At 52.2% G+C, this 23,026-nt stretch overlaps 4 protein-coding genes across 4 annotated transcripts; 2 read left to right on the top strand and 2 right to left on the bottom strand.

Annotated features, from left to right (window-relative positions):
• Positions 1–499: 499 nt before the first annotated feature.
• Positions 500–1,570, top strand: CMQ_5070 (er to golgi transport protein yif1; the record flags this gene model as incomplete). Its single annotated transcript, XM_014316006.1, has 2 exons — positions 500–796; positions 881–1,570. 2 exons carry the CDS (start codon positions 500–502, stop codon positions 1,568–1,570), a joined length of 987 nt encoding a protein of 328 aa, XP_014171481.1.
• Positions 1,571–2,323: 753 nt separating this feature from the next.
• CMQ_5086 (integral membrane protein mpv17 pmp22 family) lies at positions 2,324–3,076 on the top strand (the record flags this gene model as incomplete). Its single annotated transcript, XM_014316022.1, has 3 exons — positions 2,324–2,419; positions 2,506–2,585; positions 2,638–3,076. 3 exons carry the CDS (start codon positions 2,324–2,326, stop codon positions 3,074–3,076), a joined length of 615 nt encoding a protein of 204 aa, XP_014171497.1.
• A 536-nt stretch (positions 3,077–3,612) lies between these two features.
• CMQ_5045 (histidine kinase m1nbp) lies at positions 3,613–7,337 on the bottom strand (the record flags this gene model as incomplete). The annotated part of the gene is made up of 2 exons (XM_014315981.1): positions 3,613–4,740; positions 4,845–7,337. The coding sequence occupies 2 exons, from the start codon at positions 7,335–7,337 to the stop codon at positions 3,613–3,615; spliced, it is 3,621 nt and encodes a 1,206-aa protein (XP_014171456.1).
• Positions 7,338–10,264: 2,927 nt separating this feature from the next.
• CMQ_4963 (polyketide synthase) lies at positions 10,265–18,279 on the bottom strand (the record flags this gene model as incomplete). The annotated part of the gene is made up of 11 exons (XM_014315899.1): positions 10,265–11,128; positions 11,196–11,827; positions 11,906–14,940; positions 15,045–15,944; positions 16,364–16,539; positions 16,604–16,833; positions 17,014–17,254; positions 17,307–17,509; positions 17,734–17,821; positions 17,924–17,980; positions 18,073–18,279. The coding sequence occupies 11 exons, from the start codon at positions 18,277–18,279 to the stop codon at positions 10,265–10,267; spliced, it is 6,633 nt and encodes a 2,210-aa protein (XP_014171374.1).
• Between the last annotated feature and the right edge of the window lie 4,747 nt (positions 18,280–23,026).

Here is a 23,026-nt window from a genome sequence, read left to right as displayed (position 1 = left end):
ATGAACGATTGGATATCAACGAAAAACTGGCCTTGTATGAACAGAAAGAAAGCAGGAGGTGGAACAGAAAGAACGAGGGGAAATTGGAAACCAAAAGCTGACGTGTCCGCGTGGGTGCAAGTCAGAAGCGAAGGTGCGATCGTGCACAGAGCGCCAATACAGAAAAATGGCCTCAAGAACGGCCGATAAGGACAGATAAGATCGCGAGATAAGATATGCCAGATGCGCGATAAGCCTTGGCCCTGGACCGGAAAAGCAATAGTGCGAGATGAGTAATCGCTCTCTGGAACCCGCTGGCGAAAGCTGGCGCTGTGGCAGAAGACGACAACAGCTCCCAAGCTAAAAACGACACCTTGCGACATCTGCTGCCTGCTCCGAGCGCCTCCTCGGCCGCCCCTCACGTCTGCCCGACACTCTGGGTCGTCTGCTCTGCTCTCACATATTGCTCTCTACACTCTGCACCTCGTCATCGACCGTCATCCCCCCCCCTTTTGCTACCATGCAGCGCTCCGTATACGGACAGTCGCCGCCGTTGCATCATCCGGTGCCGCAACATGTGTCGACGGTGCCGCAGCTGCGGTCGCCGCCTCTGCCGACCAGCTCCCAGCCTCAGCCTCAGACGTACGGCAGTCCATACCCACAACAGCAGCAGCAACAACAGCAAGGCGCAGGCGGACATATGGGTGGCAACATGTTTGGCCAATATGGACAGTTTATAAACGACCCGACAGCACAAGTGGCCGCACAGCTGTCACAGGCAGCCTTTCGCCAGAGCCAGGAATATATGGAGCAGAATGTGCGTCTCGGCCGCTCTCTCTCTCTCTCTCTCACTTCTTCCTCTGTTCCCTTTGAAGACTGACATGTATCCCCCCACCCTCAGATCAACCGCTACGTCAACGTCAACGTGCTCAAGCACTACTTCAACGTATCCAACTCGTACGTGATCAACAAGCTCTTCCTGGTGCTATTCCCGTGGCGTCACAAGCCGTGGTCGCGACGACAGACGGTCGGCCCGGCTGGCCAGGAGGGCTGGTACCTGCCGCCGCGTGACGACCTCAACAGCCCGGACATGTACATCCCCGTCATGTCGGTGGTGACGTACATCCTGCTGTCGACGCTGCTGGCCGGCCTGCGCGGTCAGTTCGAGCCCGAGCTGCTCGGCTACACCGCGTCCAAGGCCATGGCCGTCACCGGTGTCGAGATCCTCGGCCTCAAGCTGGGCTGCTACCTGCTCAGCATCTCCAATACGTCGCAGCTGCTGGACCTGGTCGCCTACTCGGGCTACAAGTTTGTCGGCGTCATCGCCACCATCGCCGTCGCCGAGATGGCCAACGGCGGCCGTGGCACCGGCGGATGGATAGGCTGGTCCGTCTTTTTCTACACCTTTCTCGCCAACTCGCTCTTCCTCATGCGCTCGCTCAAGTACGTTCTGCTGCCCGAGAGCGCCGCCGACGGCCGTGCCGCCATGCAGACCGACACCCGCGCCAAGCGCAACCAGCGCACCCAGTTCCTCTTCTTCTATTCGTACGGCGTCCAGCTCTTGTTGATGTGGATTCTCAGCCGCACATAAGGGTGGCTATCGAATACGTCACGTGAGCTGCGAGCTGTGTGAGCTTTGAGAGCCGTGCTCACACCTGTTCATGCTCACGCTCCTGGGATCGGATATCGGATAGAGCTTCGAATCGGGCATCCCACTGGGAATGCCAAGAAGGGGAAAGCAAACTATGCTGGCGCTTCTGTGAATTGCCGACGGCAGACCAAAAACGACCTTGTGCTTTCTTCTCGTGTACGATTTGTCTCCTTTGTTTTTCTTGTCGCGCCGCATGGCTGTTTTCCCCGTGTATGTCGTGTAATATAAGCATCTGGCGCATATGTCTGTTCGGGCAGAATACAACGAAAGAATTGACAGAATAGACCGACTGGAAGTCAGCTGGCTGGACCAGCAGAAAATCGTTTCGTATCGTGGTAGCAGCTTCTGACTTGTCCTATTCAGCAGGAGATTGCCAAATGGTCCCGCGTTCCCGGTCGACAAAGATCACGTTGCATGCAAGATACACCCGTTCCACGTTCTCTGGAGACGGCCGCGTTTCGGCTGCAACCCCACGCATTATGTAAGCACCGCTTTCTTTCGAACCCCCGACCTCGCCCGTGTCCCCGTCTTGTATATACTTATATAACGGCCTGCTGCCAGCTTCCCGTAGCTGCATTCCTCCTCCTCACTCTTCCCCTCCCCCAAACAGACCTGAGCAAGACTCGCACGCAGCCGAGCAAGCGGCACGTCCCGACTAGAAGAAGCAATCCACCCCCCACCACTTTGTCGGCCATGTCTTCTCCCATCGTCACCACCACCACACAGGCTGCCGTCTTCAGCATCGTGTCGAGCGTGTTGGCCCAAGGCATCACGGCCTACCAGTCCAATGTGGGTAGAGCAGGAAACAAGCAAGCGCACGGATGAGGGCAGCTACTTCACCACCTCTCAAGCCACTCTGCTCACCGTCAACACAGTCTTCCCTATCGCTCGATTGGCATCCCGTCTTCCAGTTTTTCATCTTTGCTATCATTTCCACCCCGCCAAACGTCCTGTGGTAAGTAGGCAGCCCCGTCGTCTGAGCCGCCGCCGCCCTAACGAGCAATAAGGCAAATCTTCCTCGAGTCTTCCTTTCCCGGATACTTTCAAAAAGAGACGCAGAAACAAAAAGAGGACACCGAAAGCACACAAAGCAAGGCGGCCCTGCCAGAGCGCCTCAACTGGCGCAATACCCTCACCAAGACACTGCTAGACCAGTCCGTCGGGGCCTGTGCCAACACCTTCTTGCTGTGCGCCTTTATCGCTACCTGGGAGCAGGGACTGCAGTCAGCTACCACATCCATTGCCGCCGTCGTCAGTCGAACACGTGCCGACTTTTGGCCCCTCGTCTTTGCCGGCTGGCGCTTTTGGCCGTGGGTCAGCATCAGCAGCTTCGCACTGGTCCCTGACGTCGCGACACGGAACCTCATCGGTGGCCTGGCTGGCATTGTCTGGGGTATTTACCTCAGCCTGGCAACCGGTCCCTCGGTCAAGGTGGCGACTGAGTAATTGGAGGAGACATTCACCTCCCAACGATAAGAGACGGGAGCACCAAGCAGTCCGGGGGTCACGTGATCGCAAAATCATAGAACGCATATATATGTACTCCTTCCCGTAGCATGGCTGCACGCCCAAATCCACCACCTGCTTTCGCCTGAGCTGCTAACAGCGTCGTGAATAATTAGCAGAACCCCCAAATACCTCCCAAAAATACCAGTTATACGACAGAATATGTGCCATGATGCATGTGCTCTGAGAAGCAAAAAATAACAGACGGAAGAAGACATGACCATGCTCAAGTCGCTTAAACATATTCTTTCCATACCCACAAGCAACGGCCTTGGTCAATGGCTCCCGTATCCTTGATGCCTTTACCCTCATTATGCAACATATAAAACGTGTTTCTGCGTTGTATGACGATGCCCTGCCCACCTCATTAGTACTGTCATTCATTCGTCAAGGAGCCCCGTCTCAGAGAGAGGAGAGCCGTCATATTTGGCGATGTCTTCTCCTGCCTCGTACGTGTCAAGTCTCCTGTATTCATTTCAAAGCTCCTGTTCTTGGAGAGAAGCTTCCGCGTCCACCCCGACTTCCGCCGCTGCCACCGCTGCCTCGCCTTCTCTCTGCGCAAGCATATGCCTGTCCTTCTCCCATAGCATCCGTATGATGAGCTGAATGTGCTCGTAGAGCTGCTGCATCTGAAACGGCTTTATCACCACATCGTCACAGCCAGCCGCCCGGGCATCGGCAATCTGTCCCGGCCGCGCGTTCCCCGTGATCATCACCACCGGAATTCTCCCACCGGAGAACATGCCTGTCGCTTCGAGTGCGCGAATGTTCTGCGTGCACTCTAACCCACCCTGCACCGGCATCTCCATGTCCATGAGAACAACCGAGATCGGGAAGCTTCCTGGCACGCAACGGTCCGACTGCTGTATCTTTTCCATTGCCTCGAGTCCGTTGCCAGCTACCTGCACCGAAAACCCCCCCTTTTCGAAATAGCGGCGCGTCACTTTCTGATTGACCATGTTGTCTTCCACCAGCAGCACGCCTCGAACCTCGGGTGGCGTTTCAGATATGACTGCCAGCTGAGCATCACCAGAAATAATGGACGTCGCCTTGGTAGTAAGGGGTTCGTGCTGACCGTTGTTGTCTAGTATCGCTTTGTCCGGGGCGGCCTCGGTTGCCTCTCTCTGAGTTTCTGACGTCTTGGTGATGCTGTTTCTCGCTGATCTGGTCGTCCCTTTGGTAGCAGCCTCCGGAGACGCCTGGGACAAGCCCGGTGACAAGACGGCCGTACTCTCATCCGCGTTTCTTTCCCGCGGGGCGCTGAGGCCGACAGCCAGCGCCTTCTTGGCTGCCTCGGCCGGGGTCAGGACCTCTGGGACAACACCACGGGGCGAAATATAGGCTTCGATGTAAAACGTAAAAGTTGAACCCACACCCAGCTGGGAGGCAACTCCGATAGCCCCGTTTTGGAGCTCGGCTAGCCGCTTGCTGATGAAGAGTCCCAATCCAGATCCTCCGTGCTTGACGTGTGTGGTTGAGTTTACCTGAACGAACTTCTGGAAGAGAGTGTCCCGGCCCTCCTTAGTCAGGCCCTCGCCAGTGTCCTTCACCTCGAAGATCAGGAAGACCGAAGACCCCATTGGTCCAATTGAGCCGTCGGCCATCTTTGCCGTCCTTGGTTCGGTCCGTGGCACAAAAGGGTCACAGAGCAGGTCTCGTCGGTCGGCCGTGTGCGCGATGCGCCGACTGTGACGGTCACCTCACGGACATCGCCAGAGCATGTAAACTTGAGGGCGTTGGTCAAGAGGTTGATGAGAATCTGCTTCAGCCTCGACGGGTCCAGATCGAAATAGTCCACGACGAGGTCCTTGAACGAGCGGGCCAAGACCATGTTGAGCGAGATGCTCTGCTGGCGTGCTTGCACCTCGAACATCCACAAGGTAGAGCGCACAATCTCGATCGGATCAACCGTGACCGCAGTCACTGTCAGCAGATCCGAATCCAGCTTGGACATGGTCAAGATGTCGTCGACAATGGACTTCTGGTGCAGAGCAGATCCGACAATGATCTCGGTATAGTCGATGGCGTCGTCCACGAGAGCTTTCTGGAGCGTGACCGATTCGCTTTCGGCGGCCACCACCCGGGATCCAGCCATCGGTTCTCGGTCTTGTGCAGCAAGGTCGCAAATTCGTTTCAGAGACTCGAGAACGGCGTCGGCGCAGTGCATGATTACAGTGAGCGGATTGCGAATCTCGTGCGACGTCACATCGACAAAGTTCTCCTGCTGACGTCGGGACTCGATGGCCTCTTCTTTGACCTGGCGTTCACGCTCCAGCTGCCACTTGCGCAGAGAGACGTCAGTCGCGCAGCCGGTGATGGAGATCACATTGCCCTTGGCGTCCTTGATCGGCAGCATCGTCGCGTCGATCCAGCGCGGTGCCTCAATCCGGTTTCCAGCGCCGTCGTCAATGGTCCACGGCTTGCTGAGACGCACCTCCATCGACTGGTACTCCCCGCCAGCAACGATGGTGTTTATCGAAGTGTTGACGAGTGAGCGGTCCTCGTCAATAACACACCACAGCCACGGCTTGACTATCCCCATGGCCAGGTTGTCCCCCTCTTCTATATCCATGCCACACATCTCGATAAAAACGCGGTTCGCGTCACGCAGGCGCCCCTCTATGTCCATGTCATACAAGCCCACCGTGGCATATTCGGTCATGCACCGGAGGTTGTTAGCTTGCTGGGCATAGAGGTCGGCGGCGGCGGTGATGCTTCGGTACTCCTCTATAATTTCGCGCAGGCAGATGATGACGCGAACCAGGTTTCCTTCGGTATCCCTCTCTACGGTTGATGTGGCAAGGACCTGAGTACTTCCAGATGATTGGTCCGCCGATGTGATCGTTTCGTTGCCGTGTCTCTTCACGCGGAAGCCAAAGCTGATGCTTGGCACCCTAACAATCTGTTCGAAGGAGTGAAGGAGAGCCGGCTGGTACTCTTCTTCAATAAATTGGAAAAAGTGATCCCATTGGACGACCGTCCCTTCTGGCGTAGGCGGAGCACCCATAATCCGGTACCAAGATTGGTTCGCAAAGCACACGTTCTCTTCGGGGTCCAGGGCTAACAAGCCGATGGGCACGAGATCAGCGACCGCCTCCAAATGGTGGCTGTACTGGCGGTTTTTGCCTCTAGGCGGGCTTTCGTAACTGCCATCCTCCCGTCTACCGGTGCCTCCTGCTGCTGGTGCCATATTTGCCGAACCCGGAAACGGAGCTGCCGTCCAGTTTGGAGAGACCGTTGGCAAAGTTCCATACGTTAGGTGCGGGCTAGACTTGTAAGGGGAGAGATACGCAAGCGTGGGAGGCGCTGGTATGTATGGATGTAGATGTTTCCAATTCACATGTGGCGTTGCGGCTTGTGAGGCTGGTATGGCTGTAGCTTTTGTCGTCGTCGTTGTTGTCGTCGCACTCGTGGCAGCTGTTTCCGGTGGCACATACCGTACTGGAGATAAAGTTGGCAACCTTATGGCTGGCACTGGGGGATGCGCTGGCGGTTCTGTCCGCACTGCCGCCTCCACGGGCATAGGCACGTTTGCACTGAAAACAATGAAGAGACCTCCGCCTAGGACCAAGCGCGTCCAAAAAACACCAAGATGGTGAACGGCTGGCAGAGCACCACTGTGACCGTTGGCAGCATCTGCCGTGATGACAATCCAGTTACCGACACGGTGGCTTTCTCCAGGAGCTACAATCTCCCGCAGCAAAGGCGAGCTGTTCAACGCCGGGTTGCCGTAAACAATGTACGGCGCGAGAACGCCACTTGCGTTAGAGCTGCCGTCCGCTTCGGAAGGCGGATGTGCTGCATCGGTGGTATACGTGTCGGTCGCGGGTGATGCCAGAGATACGACGAATGAAGGGCGCGGATCGGCATCGAGCAGGTCGATAACGCTCGTGCCCATGAGTGAAAGCAGTGGCGAGCACAACGAACTGCCGGGTGTTGATAAAGAGTCGGAGAGAGCCGAGACGGCGGCTCTGTCGGGAGGGGCGGCCGAGCCAACATCTGCAGGTGGCGGCGTCTGGGGGTTTCGGCATATTGTCGGTGCTGTTGACTTTGGGGGTGTTTCCGGCACCGTTCGTGTCAATGTTATCGGCGAGCCGGTGCTGTCATCAAGACACGTGTCAAAGGGAGGAGAATCATTGGCGGGTGGTTCATCCACGGCCCGGTAAGGCTCGTAGAGCAGAGGCGGTGGTAGCGAGGACATGATGGCATTCCCGGATGGAGTATGGTAGCGAAGGAATTGTTCGTGAAGCTGGTTCAGGGCACTAGTCAGGTAAGAGATATCGGATCAAAGAAGAAAGCCAGATGAAAAGGCAGCAAGAACCAATGTCGCTAGCCACCGTCTGGCAGGTGGCGAGGCGCCTTGGCCTCTCGGACTGGAGAGGATTGAAGTAGGTCAAGATGAGTCAAGAGCCTGGCCGAATGCCAGGCCACCAGATAGGATTAGACGTGTCTGCACACGCGTGACGGCAGAACCTAGACCCATTCAAGGAGCTGCTCGAAGAGCCTTTTAGGCCGGGCTAACTGTCCCTGAACCCTCATGAGGGGGGGGGATGAACAAGAGCTTCCCCAAAGAGACAGCACGGCCTAGGCGTGATATGCGTGCTGATCGAGAAAAAACCTAGACCGAGCGGAAAGTCGAGGTGTCGATATCAATAAGCGGGCAGGATCATTGGCTGGACAAGAACAAGCACAAGGCGGACGAAGAAGGCAAGAACGAAGGGGGTATAGGGATGGGTGAACTGAGACTGCGGGCAAGAGCGACCGAAACGTCCGAAAGAAGATTGGGTGAAAGAGCGACCGAAGAAATGGTGGGGAGTGTATTAGAGAAAGTCCGAAGGCCAAAAGAGAGCGTGTGCGAAGAGCAGTGAGGAAAGGGAAAAATCAAGAAAATCAAGACTGGCGTATAAAAGATTGCAACCGCCGACGAGAGAGACAATGCGGCTACGGAGCGTACACCGGTCCCATCTCCGTCGCCTCTGGAAACAAGTGTGGGGGAAGGGGGAGAGGGGAGGGGGGGTCGTTCTCGTCGCTATTATTGATGAAATAAGAGAGTGACGAGCGGCGGTGGCCAGTAGAACGCTTCAAGGCGGGCAGTAATATCAATCTGGCACAGCAGAGATCGTCATGTACGGAAGACACGTGAAGGCTAATCCAGAGGCGTACCGCTGTAGTGGTAGCGCTTGCCGGTTGTTGGGCAGGTGGGTTGAAGCTGAGCTACCGAGATGGCAAAGCAAATGGTTCAGAGAGAGAAGCGAAATGGTGGGAAAAAACCCATTAATTAATTTTAAGAATAAAAATAGAAAATAGGAAAAGGAGAGGACGACGCTTATGGAGCCGGTGCAGTAATAACCAAACAGACGTGACGTACAGTGGGGACGGGTGTGGGGAGGAAGAAGGGAGTCCTAAATGACTTGCAATTAGAGTAGGCAGATTGAAGGCGGCTGCTGTGCAGGATAAGAGACGAAGGGAGAAGAGAATGATGCGATAGCGTCCCGAGGGTACGAGCACGCGGCACAGATAGGCCGCAAGGGGATCAAGGCAGCACACCGCAGATCGGCAGGTCAAGTCGGTGAAGACGAGGGTATCAGGATAGAAGCAGCAGAAAGCCAGGCTTTTAATTGCCCCTCACGCATTTGGTACATGTAGCCTGGCGACAGCAGGGCGATGGTTCCGGCCGGAGCCAGGAAGCTTCCGGCGGGAGGATACGAAGGCCGACTGGGCTGATGCAGAGACCCATTTGATCACAGGATCTGAAGATACAACGCTTACGGAGTACATACGTGCGGATAGCAAGCGACTATAAGAATAAGAATGAACGGGGCGGGATCCTGCATGGGGTCAAGTCTTCCCGTCGAAAAAGCGAGGCCAAGAGGCACAGTGTCACAAGCAAAAACAGCGTCTTCCCGTATCGCCTGTTGCTGCCATACGAGAGAGGCAGGCACCATAAATCACGCATGCCACAACGTCATTGCCTATCGAACCGGTGTGTACGGAGCATTATCCCACGCCAATTTGGGGGCTAAGAGGCAGCCGCAATTTCTTCGTCCTGTTTCGGCCACCACCCCACTGCAGAGGTCTCTCCTAAGCATGCTGCGACATTGGAAATCGCAATTTTGCCTGCTGGCCGACGGACGGAGCAGCAGGGAGGCCGTGGGCGGACACACACACTCTTTATAAGGATTGGGCCCGGCAATCTCCGTCTGCGGTGGGACACAATAGGCCTTTTTTTCTGTCTGCGGCGCCGGCAGAACGACGGACATTACGTCAGTGGCAGCGTCCCGTCTGCACCCTTCCCGCGAATCATTGACACGTCGGAATCGCTCTGCGGAATGATGGATACATCTGCGACGATTTCTATGGCAGCCAGCCTGTCGGCCACCCCCGCCATTGCTGTGGCTGTTTGCGCCAGCCCATGTTCCTACCAATATTCCACATCAGGTTTTCTGGCGCAGGAAAGGGATGGGCTTATGACGAAATATTACCTATCTTATCCGTCCTATCTTATCAGCAAAGTCCGCCTTTGGTCTAGTGCCCCCTCCCCAAAACGCGTCACAACCATATCTAGCCCCTTGCCCCACTCCCCGTGCTTCCTTTGTCGTCATCATCTCCGGACTCACAGCTGTCTGTCCATAAATATTGTTCATTTCCCACTTCGACTCGTAGTAGTTCATAACAACCTCGGCTTTTTCTTCTCTCCCCGCGCTTGATCTTTCGTTTCTCCATACCCTTTTCTCAAACTTTCCCATCTTTTGCCAATTTCCCATGTCTCCCGATCCAGCAGGGTATTGAGCCCCGAATATATACTAAACATAGAGCTTAATATTGATCTTTTATATTAGACAAGGGTGCAACCCCTGTGACACGCGGTTTTGCTGCTCGTATCTTACAAATCATTACGGCCTTGTTTTGCTAGAGCCAATATTTGACCACATGAATGCCTCGTGGTGGATACGTATCCACTCGCTTTTTTTTGGCTTTCTGCTTTCAATAAACCATCTCGCCAAACTCCGTACGCGCAAAATCTTGTGTCATTATGTCAGAACTACACAGTAGCTTACTTGTGCCTCCGAATTCTGAACTTCGCATATGTGGAGGCCAAAAACCGTTAATGACAGAAAAGGCTTCAAGTTAACCTCTGACGGCGTCCTGTTCAAGGGCTTCGAAACTTCGCTGAGCCACAGCTTGGCTGAGTTGGGTAATTGTCAAACCGTCCACTGTCTGCATTGTAACGCCGGTCTCACGAGAAATCCATCCTAGGATGAACAAAGAGTCGAGCGAGTCGATGCCATAGCTGTCCAGAGACTGGAGAGGATCAAAGTCGGAAGGAACCATACTTTTGCGCCGGGCCAGGCTTGCAATAAGAGCTGTGCATATTAGATATGCTGCGTCCTCCATTGAAGCCGTTCTTTGGATCGCCGTACGCAGATTCTCGCTGCCCCCGCTGTGACTGCTACCGCCCGTTATTTTATTGAATCCACGAGGCGGCGCGTCAACTTGATTGAGGTAGCGGAACAACGCGGCGCGCGTCCAAAACGGGTCAGATGGCTGGTTCTGGATAGTGAGACCCCCAGTGCCCACAGAAGTGACGATCTGTGGAGGGATATCAATATTCTCGGTTCCGGGTCTAGCCATTGCCCGGTCGAGTATGAAGAGAACGTCCTGCAGTCTGGTGCCTAGAAACCCTCGGGCTCGCATGGCATCGAGGAGGGACTCATCCTCAGCCACCATGCCAGCTCCCAAAACGAGACCAAGATCCAGGGATACGCTGTGCATTCCCTGAGAGCTGCGATGGCGGGCAAGAGCATCCTGAAAGCTATTTCCTGCCGCATAGTTCGCCTGTCCTCGGTTTCCAATAATGCCAGACAAGCTAGACAAGAAAACAAAGAAGTCCATGGCGCGAGGCAGCAGCTGATGCAGGTTGTAAGAGCCTATAGTCTTTGGGCCAAAACACTGCTTCCAGCATCCATAATCCATGTTGGGAAACGCCGCGTCCTTCAGGAGTATTAGTGGCACGTTTGTCTATCGATACAAAATGCAGAAGATATGTTTCGGCACTTACGGTCACAACAGCAGCACATTGAATTGCTCCTTGGATCGGCGGCATAGAGCCATACAGTTCTCTGATAGCCGTTCCCAGTTGCGCTTCATTGCATATGTCCACCGCAAAGGCACGAGCGTAGACCCCTTTCGCGTTCAGCTTGGCAATGAAAGCTTGTGCAGGCGGAGCACTGCCTCCTGATCTGGAAAAAAATGCAATGCACCTCGCGCCATTCGTGACCAGGTGTTCGGCGATGGCTCGGCCCAAACCACCGAGACCCCCAATGAGGAGGTAAGTCGAGGATTGAGACAGTCTTGGTGTTTGAGTCAATGGTACTGGTATGTTCACAGTATTGGGATGAATGCTGTCGGAGTGGGTGGTGACGACGTAGGAGCCTGCGAATGGGTCGGCCGTCGCTGCTTTCAAGGCGTCTTGGACTTGGCTCATTCTGTATTCCAAGGTTCCATTGATGGCACCCAACTTAGGGGCAAGCTGGAGGATCTGGTCAACTTCAAAGAAAAGTCTCTCTACTTCGAGGGGATTGCGAGCCTCAAGAAGTCCAAGATCAACAGTCTCGAGGCTCACGTTCTTGAGAGGAAGCCGCACTGCAGATCCGTCGCAACCTGCCCAAGCTACCCGTATGACACAGCCACCTGCAGTTGTACAAGGTATAGGTTAGTCAAAGAACCGCTCAAAAGCATATCGTCGAAACGTTCACAACACAGGCTTACCCTCGGAAGCGCAACAAAATGCCTGTTCGATAAACTTTGAGGTTGGGTCGAAGACGACGTCCACCCCTCGATTGAAAGTGGCCGACAGAATCCGTAATTCGAACTCGACATCCGAGCACTGCGCATCTATAACGTGGCTTGCTGGAAGCTTGAAGCTCTCTAGCATGAGTTTCCTTTCCATCGAGGACTTGCAGGCTACCAGAACTTTGTTTCCAAGTGCCAAAGCAATCCAAATCGCAGCCTGTCCATAAGCCGAAGAAGCGCCATAAACGAGGACTACTTCTCCTTCGAGTGACCGCCGGCGTGTCCTCAGTGCATATAAAGCTGTTGCGAATGCCGTTGGACAACTGCCTGGCCATTCACCTTGGTGCAGAATTCGACGAACTCGCGACTTGTGGGCGATGACGTGGGTTTTGATCGTGTCGCGCATCCTTGCAACAACTCGGCAGTATGGCCAAACGTCTTTCACGTTGATTCCAACCTCTACGACGTGGCCAAATGCATCTGTGCCAACCTTGGCGTTCGGGGCTCCCAACGAGGCGAGTGCGATGTCCTCCGGCAGCAAGTTCGTGCCCACAACAGCAATACGGACTTCATCCGGGTGCAGCGGCCGGTGCAGTCCCTCTTGGTCTTCGACAAATAGGAGGCCACTTGGTTTTTCAACTGAGGTATTGTCGAGCTTCAGGGCCTTGTCCTTAAGTGTGAGCGGGATTCGGGCAACCGATTGAGGCATGGTAGGGCCATGCTCGATGAGGCGATTTAAAGTTGGTAAAGGCATAAGCCGAGGAATCATGAGGTGACCTTCAGAGAAGACAAACTCAACATCCTCAACAAATGGTTCTGGAGGAAGGTCAGAACAAGCACGCTTGAGAAGGAGAACAGTTTTTTCCGCGAGCTGCTCCATATTGTGTATCCGATTCTCGGCGGGCTGAACGTCAATGTCAAGGGATATGATGTTCTTTTTCGCATCCTCGGACCGAATCGCTCTCGCCAGTCCAAGAAATGGAGATCGCGAAGGATCTTTGGCTCCCAGCTGAGCGCCGCGTGTGAGCCACAACAACCCCTTCGTCACCATCAATAAACGGCGAATCGATTCATACTCATCCTCCCTCATGCAAAATATGGTGGATGCGTCGAGCTCGACAAGGCACATGCAAGAAAAAGCCAGCTCCTCGTTCGAAAGGGAAGAGATCGTCGAAAAGGGCACCTCCAAGATCTCCAAGGACAAACTGTTTTTGATGATAGGACGTATCGTATCCCTCAGGGCCTTAGTGAGTTCTGACATCTGGTCAGGAAGGACAAGTAATATTGTATTCTCGCTCGTGGTTTGAGAGGCAGTCGTTGAATTTTTCTGAGCTGCAAAGAACCGGAAAGTGTCGTTTTGTGCTTTGCTGCCCTGGAACCCGGCTGCATGAACTGCGTTTGCGAGCTCAGTGCGTTGTTCGGTGGAAAAGATGCCAGTTTCTTCTGGGACAACGATTATCCAGCCATCTGGTGCAACACACCTGAAAAGCTGCGAGTCGATGTCGCGGGGACCTGCAACGCCAACAGAGACAACGACGACATCGAACTGGGAATTTGCGGATGGCATCTCGGATGAGTGAACGCGCTCAACTCCAGGGTAGGACCTCTTGCTCTCGCACAGCTGCCGCCAAAGCAGCTCGGAGCCCGATATCACCAATTGCGAGAAGCGAGGAGTCTCATGGCCAACAGTCAGGACGTCGAAGATCAAGCCGCTGAAGTAAGACGCTGCGACGTGCTGTTTTGCAAAGCTTGGCGGAGCTTCAACAGACTCATAGAGAGGATGCACATGGCATAATATAGACAAAGCTGGATTCTTGTGCGAAGCAGCATCGATCATGTCCTGAAAACTTTCGGGGAGATCAATTCCCAAAGAGCAGTTGGCGCCAATATCCATCTTCCACACAATCTCGGAGCACAGGTTTCTGTGAGATGGTAAGAATCCGTCGTTCCCGGAACTCGGCACAGACTTCAGCATGAGGTTTTCAATCGTTACAACGGGCGCACAAAGCTGGTAGTCGAACATGCTGATATCTGCACGGGCTGTGTGCATGTGAGTCTTGTGGGCAGTGGTATATCCTCTGAACTGAGAACCGGCTCCCTTGGGGAGGCTTGCAGAGACGTAAATGCGACCAATCGAGCAAGGAAGCATAGCCTCTCCAACACCATCACTGAGGACAAGGACGGTTTGAATCATGGTGTCCAGAGTAGTCGGATGAATGACATGATCGAACTCAAACTGAAATGGCATGCATGCTTTAGTATCGGGAATCTCAATCACCGTATACGCAGCAGTATTGTCTGTGCGGATCTCAGTGAGATTGCGAAACTGTGGGCCATATGTCATGCCAATAACGTCCAGGTCTTCGTAAAACTGTCGGGGACTGTGTTCGATATCGCAGGCTTCTCGAGCACGATAGAACGCTTGTCGCTGTACTTTGGTGGTCTGCCCTGGATCGATGTAGTCGTCTGGGTCGGGACACTCTTCACCGTACACGATCGAAACGCGGCCTTTGGCATGCACAATCCACAGACTGTCTTCTGGCTTTGACAGAATGCTGAATTCGTAGCATGTTAAATTCTTGCTAGAGAGCGCATCGTCTTTGTCGAGAAGTCTGGCGCTGAACATGTTCTCGAGACCTTGAGGCGATCTTGGAATGAGCATAGGCTTGATGATAGAGATCTCCTTGACTTCAAAGCCCTTCAGTGTGCGACTGGACTCAGATAGTTGTTTCGCTGCTTCGATAGCCATTGCCACCATGCCTCCAGCAGGATAGAAAATCGACTTCTGGATGACGTGGTCTTCCAACCAAGGGTTCTCCTGGACACGGAAAAAACCTCGCCAACTAGGAGCCTGGGGTGTTGAGTTTTCTAGCGGTGCTCCAATAATGTCTTCCCGGCCGTGCGAGCGAAAGCGGTTTGCTTTAGATAGGTGGGATTCATGCCAGTACCGCCTTGAGTGGTCCCATGGATACGATGGAGTATCAGCAAGATGCCGTGGCTTCTCCCCATAGCTGAGAAAAACAGATTAGCTCTCGTTCAAGTTATGTTTGGATCGAAGCGATCGGCTGGAGGAAGCCGATGCACTTAGACGAAATATCAAAGGGCTTCAGCAAACCTTGATGATGCCCATTCCAGTTTGAACGACAAGCCTTGAGCCCACAGCCCGCCTAATGCATCCAGGGCTGTATCACATGCATCGCTCTCTCTGCTTAAGAGGGATAGATACACGGGACTGGTTCCCGATGCAGTAGCCGAGCTGTGGATCTGCCGGAGCGTGGACTTCCATACCCTGTGAGGGCTAACCTCAAGGAATACAGCAGGACTCATTTGACTCATGACCTCAGTCACAGCTTTGAAAAACTGGACGGGAAGGACCATGTTTTTCACCCAGTACTCTGCCCCTAGGTCGCTGGCTAAGATTCTTCGGCCATAGACCGACGAAAAGAACACACCGTTAGACTTCTGTTGCAAAGGAGTGACGTCCTTAATAGCGTTGAGATAGATACTTTCAACGATATGCATGTGTGGAGAGTGGTAGGCGACATCCACATTGACCATGACGGTCCGTATTCCTTTTTTTTGGAAGCAGGTGTAGAGATGGGATATTTCCTCAGCATCACCTGAAAGCGTAGCAGACGCGGGACCGTTGATACAAGCAATACAAACCGATTGAGTGCCAGCGTCGGACACCATGCGACGTGCATCGTCCTCCGACAGTTCAGCAGCCAACATACGGCCATGTACATCCGGGGCCAGCGTGGAAATATTGCGGACACATTGGCCACGATAATAGGCGATTTTCCACGCATCTTCTCGGTGGATTGCACCGAGGGCGTATGCGGCAGCAATCTCACCCGAAGAGTGGCCAACTACAGCAGCTGGTTGTATGCCACTTGCAATGAGAAGATCAACCAGCGCAACTTGGATCGCTGTTGTTGCGGGTTGCGCGATTTGCGGCTCGTCGATACGAGATGTGTCTTTGTCGCGATGAAGCTCGTCCCAGAGCGAGAAGGGACTTTGAAGTGAAGTGCTCATGTACCAGCTCGCAGCGGACACGCTCGCATAAAAACGTTGATATCTGAGAAGCTCACGTCCCATGGCAAACCATTGAGCTCCCTGTCCGCTGAAGATGAAAGCCACAACTGGCGTGGATTGAGTCGGCACTCGAATGAATTGCATAGTGCTCCTTTCCTGAAGCCGCTCTAGGAGGTCGTTTCTGCCGATACCGCGGTGACATATGTTCGCCAGTTGAGAGAAGATCGACGGGAAAAGAGCGTGTATGCGTAGTTCATGTCAAAGTCATACTGAGAAGAATGGTTCCTGATATAATTGGCTTGCGTATCAAGAACTCGATTTAGTCCAGCCTCATCGTGTCCAGAGAAAACAAATAGATGGCTCTGTGGAAGGCGAGGAACATCTCTTGTCTGTGTTGACAACTTGTCGCTAGGGTAGATGAAGGTATTGTGCTGACCGCCAGCAATATCATTCTCAGCAAGGAAGTGCGGAACGTCATCCAGGACAACGTGAGCATTTGTACCGCCAAAGCCAAACGAGTTGACACTGACTCGGCGGAGTCCATCAACTGGCCAAGGACTGAGTTGCGAAGCAATCTATGTTTGCCATATTAGTAAAGACAGGCGTGAAGAAATGTCTGCCCCTGAGTAAGTAACGAACCTGAAGTTTCATGTTGTTGAAGTCGATGTTAGGATTGGGCGAGGTAAAGTTGAGGTGTTTAGGAATGTACCCTCGCTCAGCAACAAGGATTCCTTTGATTATTCCAGCCACACCGGCACTGCCCTCAAGGTGGCCGATATTGGGCTTGACAGATCCTATGATGAGAGGTCTGTCCGACGTACGTTGTTGACAAAACACCTCGGAAACGGCCTGGGCCTCTTTGATATCACCTGCTTGTGTACCAGTGCCATGACATTCCACATACGCTGTGCGGGAACTATTTAATCCCGCATTGCGATATATCTGTGTCATGTTACTGACCTGGCGCTCCTTGCTTGGAAGAGTTATGCCTTTTGAAGAGTTAGATTGAGATTACTACTTTGTCTTATGTCTTTCGGAGGGGAACAAACCTTGTGTGTGTCCATCCTGGTTGCTGGCAGTGGCACGAATGATAGCCCTGATAGTATCGTTGGCAGCAATGGCATCCTCGAGACGCTTCAATATAACGACACCCACTCCTTCGCCGCGGCCGTAGCCATTAGCCCTCTCATCGAACGTGAAGCATCGCCCATCAGGACTGAGGATATTGAGATTAGCCATGGGCACAAGAGTGTTTGGCGAGAAAATTAGTCCAACTCCAGCAGCAATGGCCTTGTATATGATTAGTAGATGACAGGGCAGATTGTTCGACTAGATCACTCACCAAAGAAGATTCTCCGCCAAGCAAGCTCTTGCAGGCCTGATGAACCGCAATCAGACTGGCAGAGCAGCCTGTATCGATGGTTTGGCTCGTGCCAGAGAAATCAAAAACGTGAGAGATCCTGTTGGCAAGTATGGCGACGCCATTGCCAGTGGCAGCGTATGGAGGGGTGGTGTCAGGGTCTCGCATACATGGCTGTTCATAATCTTTATTTAACAAGTTAGCTTGAGTCTTCAGCGATAGAATAGATCGGTTTGACTAGGCAGTCAAAGGGTGCTGAGGAAAATAACCCACCTCGTACAAAGGAGCCACAAAAAACGCTGGCGGTCGTGTTTGAGAGTGAGGCAGTAGGAACTCCGGCTACAGATGTCCAATTAATATAAAAATTCGATAACACGGTGAGAGCTGGCAACCAGGATCTACGGCTTACCGCTATCCAAAGCTTCGTAAACAACTTCGAGCAAGATTCGCTGCTGTGGGTCCATAGAAATTGCTTCAGCCGTCGAAATGGAGAAAAACTACATCATGGTTGTCAGTGTGGGCTTCAAATTATGCTATACGGGAATATTCCCGGTGGTGATGCCCCGAAAATGCAGAATTTTGAGTATTTTCAAGCTTACTGGAGCATCAAACGCTGCGATATCTTCTTTCAAGAAGTGGGCACCACGGATGTGAAACTAGACAGTGTAGAAAAAACAAGGTCAACTCATAACTTCCCCAAATGCTAATAAAACGAAGGGAACCTGCAGGTATGTAGTGAGAGACTAACACTGCCTGGACGGTTGGGGTCTGGATGATACCAGCCCTTTGTATTGAAACGATCCTCGGGTATCTCGGACCAGGCGTCTTTGCCGTTGCGAAGCATTTCCCAAAAGCTCTCAATATCAGTAGCAGCACCAGGAAAGCGACAGGCCATTCCAACTACCGCAATGGCATTACTCGTCCCATTATTGGGCGCCGCTTCCTGTACGTCCATCGTGGACAGATGGCTCTATTGTCTTAGCAATTGGCCAAACTGGGACCGATTGTAACAGTTTCTTTGGCCTGTGTAGAGACCAAACCAAGCCCAAGATCGACGTACGAGAATGCACCAAAAGCGCTACCAGAGTGAGAGACCAATGGATTCCCAATGGAAATAGAACGTGAACAAATGTTTGTGCTGATGTCGAGGTATGCACGAACAGAAGATGTGTGGTAGTATGTATGCTCTAAAAAAGGGCAGTATATTGGCAGAGATTGAGAGAGGAAGACACACGTAAAAGCAAGAGAGAAGTTGAAGGAAGGAGAAAAGCTGAAAGTGGGATTTAATGAGAAAGGAAGTTGGCCGAGTTTGTAGGATAACTGGGAAGGAACGACCCCATCGGTCCTTCCTTTTCGAAATGAAGTGGAAACTGTTTGCCTGTCATTCACTTCAGATGACATTTTTGAGGGCCAAGTCATTTCGATTTGATATATGGGGTAAGATGGCAAAGGCCTTTTTCTAGGGTTCTCGCAGACGACGAGCACAGAAGGCATACAATCTAGGTCGAACAGGCTCGTAGCCACAATGGGCAGAAATTTGTCTTGCTCTAGATAACCGGAGTGTGCTTTCTGTCATGTCTCGCTCCACAGGCCTTTGTCCGAGTCTTACTTGGGCCTAGGGTTTTTGTCCTTGGCCGGCAGATCTGATATCTGATGATGCAGAGGCAGTAAGAAACAAACGCGGTATCTTGGGGCTTGTTCTTCAGAGTTAGCTGCAACCAGCTGATGCTCGTATTTGGCAGCTCATCAAAGCCATTACAGAGACAGTGCTAACACGGCATTTTTGTAGAAGAATCCTCTAGGCTCTTGCTGAGTCAGAAGCACAAAGAGTCACACGAAGGATCTGACTGATATACTTTTAAGATACTTGAAAGGGGGATGAGTTCCTTGGGATTACAAAGGCACGTCTTGGCAAAAAGGCCACGCAAAAGGGTTGATGGAGGGGATGCCACCGCAGGACGTATAGCAGGGACAACGGGAAATTTTCGAAAAAGGCTAGACACTCTGGATAGAGACTAGGTGCTGGCCACAGTGACCGAAGAGGCAGGTGTAGCGGGGTGGGAAAGAGGATGCAGAAGACGTGTTTAGCTCCTTAAAGACAGGCGAGACGACAAGGGAACTCGGGGCTGTGTGCAGAGGAGCTAGTATGGGGTCATCTGGAGATGCTTACAGAATGTGCTCAGACAATTTTCACCGTCTTCTTGTTTGAGGTCACAATAGGCTCCCCTACTCTCCCTTCACTATCTCACTAAATTGTCTCGTTATAACGATTTGAGGAGGCTGCCACGAAGCTGATTAGAGGTAGAAAGGAACATATGGTGTAAGCCATCCCAGTCAGAAGGCAAAAGACGACGACAAGATGACGTAAAGCATAACGAAGAGAGGTTAATGATAATCAGTGTGTTACCGATTGCCAGTTCGCTCACTAGCCGCATGTTGCTCCTCGGATTTGAGATGGCCTGAGGCACTTCGTGTTCAGAGGGAAGAGTCCGAGAGCGCTAATTTGGACTTACAATTTAGGAATGAAACAGAATAAGACAGTATCTCTAAACTCGTGGAGTAGAGGGTGCGCTTTTTCTGATACCCTGAAGGCAGCATACCGGCGCGTTCGTTCGGGAGTAAAGAAGAGACACCAAGCCTAAACGTGAGGCGCTTTACAAGTCTCTGTAATCTGATCTCCCGTATTTCCGATGGCCCTGGTAGATGATGAGGGAACATATCGACGGATATTAAGTACACAATAAAGAATTAAAGACGAGCATGCAACAAAAGGGGAAAGGAGAACTCCCGCACGCAGCAAAGATACCAGCTTCATTATCAGGTACAAACTCACAAGAATCAACAGCTGCCCTTAAACCCGAGGCAACAGATTCCAAATAGGAGAGGAAAGCCACGACAAGAAACAAAACAGAAAGGGGTCTCAGAGACTCTTTCTCGCCTTCGTAGATATCACTTGAAACATCACCATCTGGCTTCTTACCGGTCAGCACGAATTTGTTTCAAGAGGCATTTATTTTTGTACTATGCGTCATTCCCGAATGCACGTTTTGCGCACTAGAGATGATATTTTCGATATTCCTCCTCTAAGCTCTGGTCACCTCTCCCGTCTTACGTGACGTAAATACAAGCGGACAAAGAGTGTGTGACAGTATGGTATCGTAAAAGCAGCAGAGACTAGGTTGTGCGATGCACTATGCTGGAACTCACCAAGAGAAGTACTGATGAGCAAAGCCGTGAGGAGATGACCAGCGGCTATAATACGGCACGGCATCAGTATAGCCAGTATTAGAAAAACTTCCTGGAGATAGCCGCTCAAATCCTGCGCGAAAACGTAACCCACATAGATGCTACTTGTACGGAGTACATGGGCGGTTACAAGGCAAAGAAGACGGGATGGTGGTTGCATTGGCGCACAGGCGCAAAGTGGCCAGAGCACAAGTAATGCTTACCGTAGTAGCAAAGCAGTCGATATTTAAGTCGTACGGAGTACTTGGAAGCAAAAAAAAACAAAAAACAGTAACTGGAGACGGTGCCATTGTGAGCTTATTTGACAGAGCTCTTGTCCAATAGGCCAAGCTACATTTCAAGCGCCTTAGAAGGGACGCCTTTGCTTGTTTCTTTATCGAATGACAGCCTGTTTCTATTTACATGTAGATGCATCCATGTGCCCAGCTGCTCCTGCGACTAGTGCAATCAATTCCACCGCCAGGTTTGGCCCCCATGCCGTTCGCATGTGGGACAGATAGACGAAGGCGGCTCAAGAAGGCAATGTAATGGAGCAAGCCGATTCGAGACTGTAAGGCAGAAAGTGACTGGCAGATACAGAGACGCGGCAACATGGATGAGGCGATGCGAACTGGCTGTTTCTCGCCCTTGCCTTCTGTGACTCGACTTGTTTCTGCCCGCCCTGATCCTCGGCACAATCTCTGAGCTATCCAGCGAGGTAAGGTGCCTCGCTTCCCCAAGCTCACACTCTTCACCACGGCCAGACACCTGAGCTTCTCATGCCACGTACGGAGTACTTCGCCCTAAAATGAGCGGCAATGTCTTGGTCACAGAATGAGCAGAGGGAAGAGAGTAGCAGACATGCCGAGCTGCTTCTGTCTAGTTTTGTGGGGCAAGTGTTGACCCTTTTTGCTCAGCCATGCCATGTTCCACGTATATTTCCTTCTTGCTATTCGATCTGAAGCATACGCATTATTATTACGACACCCCCAAAGCTCCAACTGGTGACGAATGCAGCGACTACTAACTGTTCGTCTTAAACTGGTCTAAGATTGCAAACACACGGACATATTTCTCTTTAGAGACAGCATATATTGGTTTGTTACGCAGAAGAGAGACATGCAGGAAACAGATTGCTCCGCCACTTTTCCTGTGCCTCTTAGCACCACGGTTCACGGCTGGAGCTTTCTTCTTTTAATTGCTTAATCATCTTGATCACTATAACGCTTCCTTCCATTTTTTTCATCATGTTGCCATTTCAACTCTCACATTTTATGCAACACGACACCTGTCGGATGTAGAGCTTCCTGTACGTTGTGGCACTGTAAGAGAGTATTTCACTTTCTTGCTGAGCCAGGCAGTGCTCAGAGACCAAGGCTGGGCGAGGATGTAGTAGCCGAAACACATCCAGTGGCTAGAGGACTCTCGTGGATATTTAGTCTAGCCTATACTCTACAATACTCACTCACATGGTATCGGTCTGGTGTTTCTGCGTCATTTCCACGTCGTGCCAGGTTTTCTAGAGGCAATTCTTCCGAAATTCGGTAGAATATCGCATCTGTGTGCGCTCCTTAATAACTCACTCATGCGTTTCACTCGCTTGACTGACTTTCTCGCCCTCTGGTCGCTTGTTAGACATTCCGTTTCTGGGCCTCGTCTTGCCACACATCGTACTTCAGCCTGTAGGTCCCATTTTTAGCTAAAGTCAGTCGTAACAGTGTTTCTTGCTTTTCACCGATTATATATTCTTGATGTATTAAAAAAAAACATGACGAGGCCCAGACACACAGGCTAGGACAGGCGCCACTAAGCAACCAACCGCATGCGAGAGTTAACGACGCTGGGCTTTTGTTTTAGCGAGGCATCTGGACAATGGAACGAAGGGAGACAAGAAGCAGAACAGGGAATCTTTCGCTCCAGGCCACTTGCCCATTTTCTGCCTTGCCAATTGTGCCAATTGTGCCGTTTTGGAGGATCGTTTCAGTACGCAGAGGCTCTACCTTCTATCCCCATGTGTCCCAAACTGAAATTCTGGCTCTCTTCTTGTGAATACAGTTTTCACCGCCACCCCGACTTTGCCCCCCCGGTTCCGAATTGCGCTTCATTCCCTTTGTCTCTATATGACGCTCTCCGTCCGCTGTGCAAATAGAAGACTTTGACAGCCAGTGCAAAGCCTTGTTTGCACAATCTCTTTAGTTCTGCTAATTGTTGTGGCGCGTGGATCGTTTGCTCCCTACCAGCCAGTTCTGTCCTCCTAATTCCTTCCTTTGCGCTTTTGTTATCGCCGGACACACCTGCATCGTTCCTTCCTAATCTAGGCACCGCGCTGTATTGTTTACTGCGGAGACCTTGGCGCGGCATTGGTGTCTTTTCTCCCAGGGAGACCCCAGAGGAACACGAAGATACCTTCACTATTGTTTACTGTGTCCTCCAGTCCTATAAGCGAGCGTCATCTACCGAGAGTAGAACATACAACA

This window comes from Grosmannia clavigera, assembly GCF_000143105.1.
Source record: "Grosmannia clavigera kw1407 unplaced genomic scaffold GCSC_160, whole genome shotgun sequence".
Classification (NCBI taxonomy): Eukaryota; Fungi; Ascomycota; class Sordariomycetes; order Ophiostomatales; family Ophiostomataceae; genus Leptographium; species Leptographium clavigerum.
Note: the sequence above shows the minus strand (reverse complement) of the source record. Positions and strands in the feature narration are given on the sequence as shown.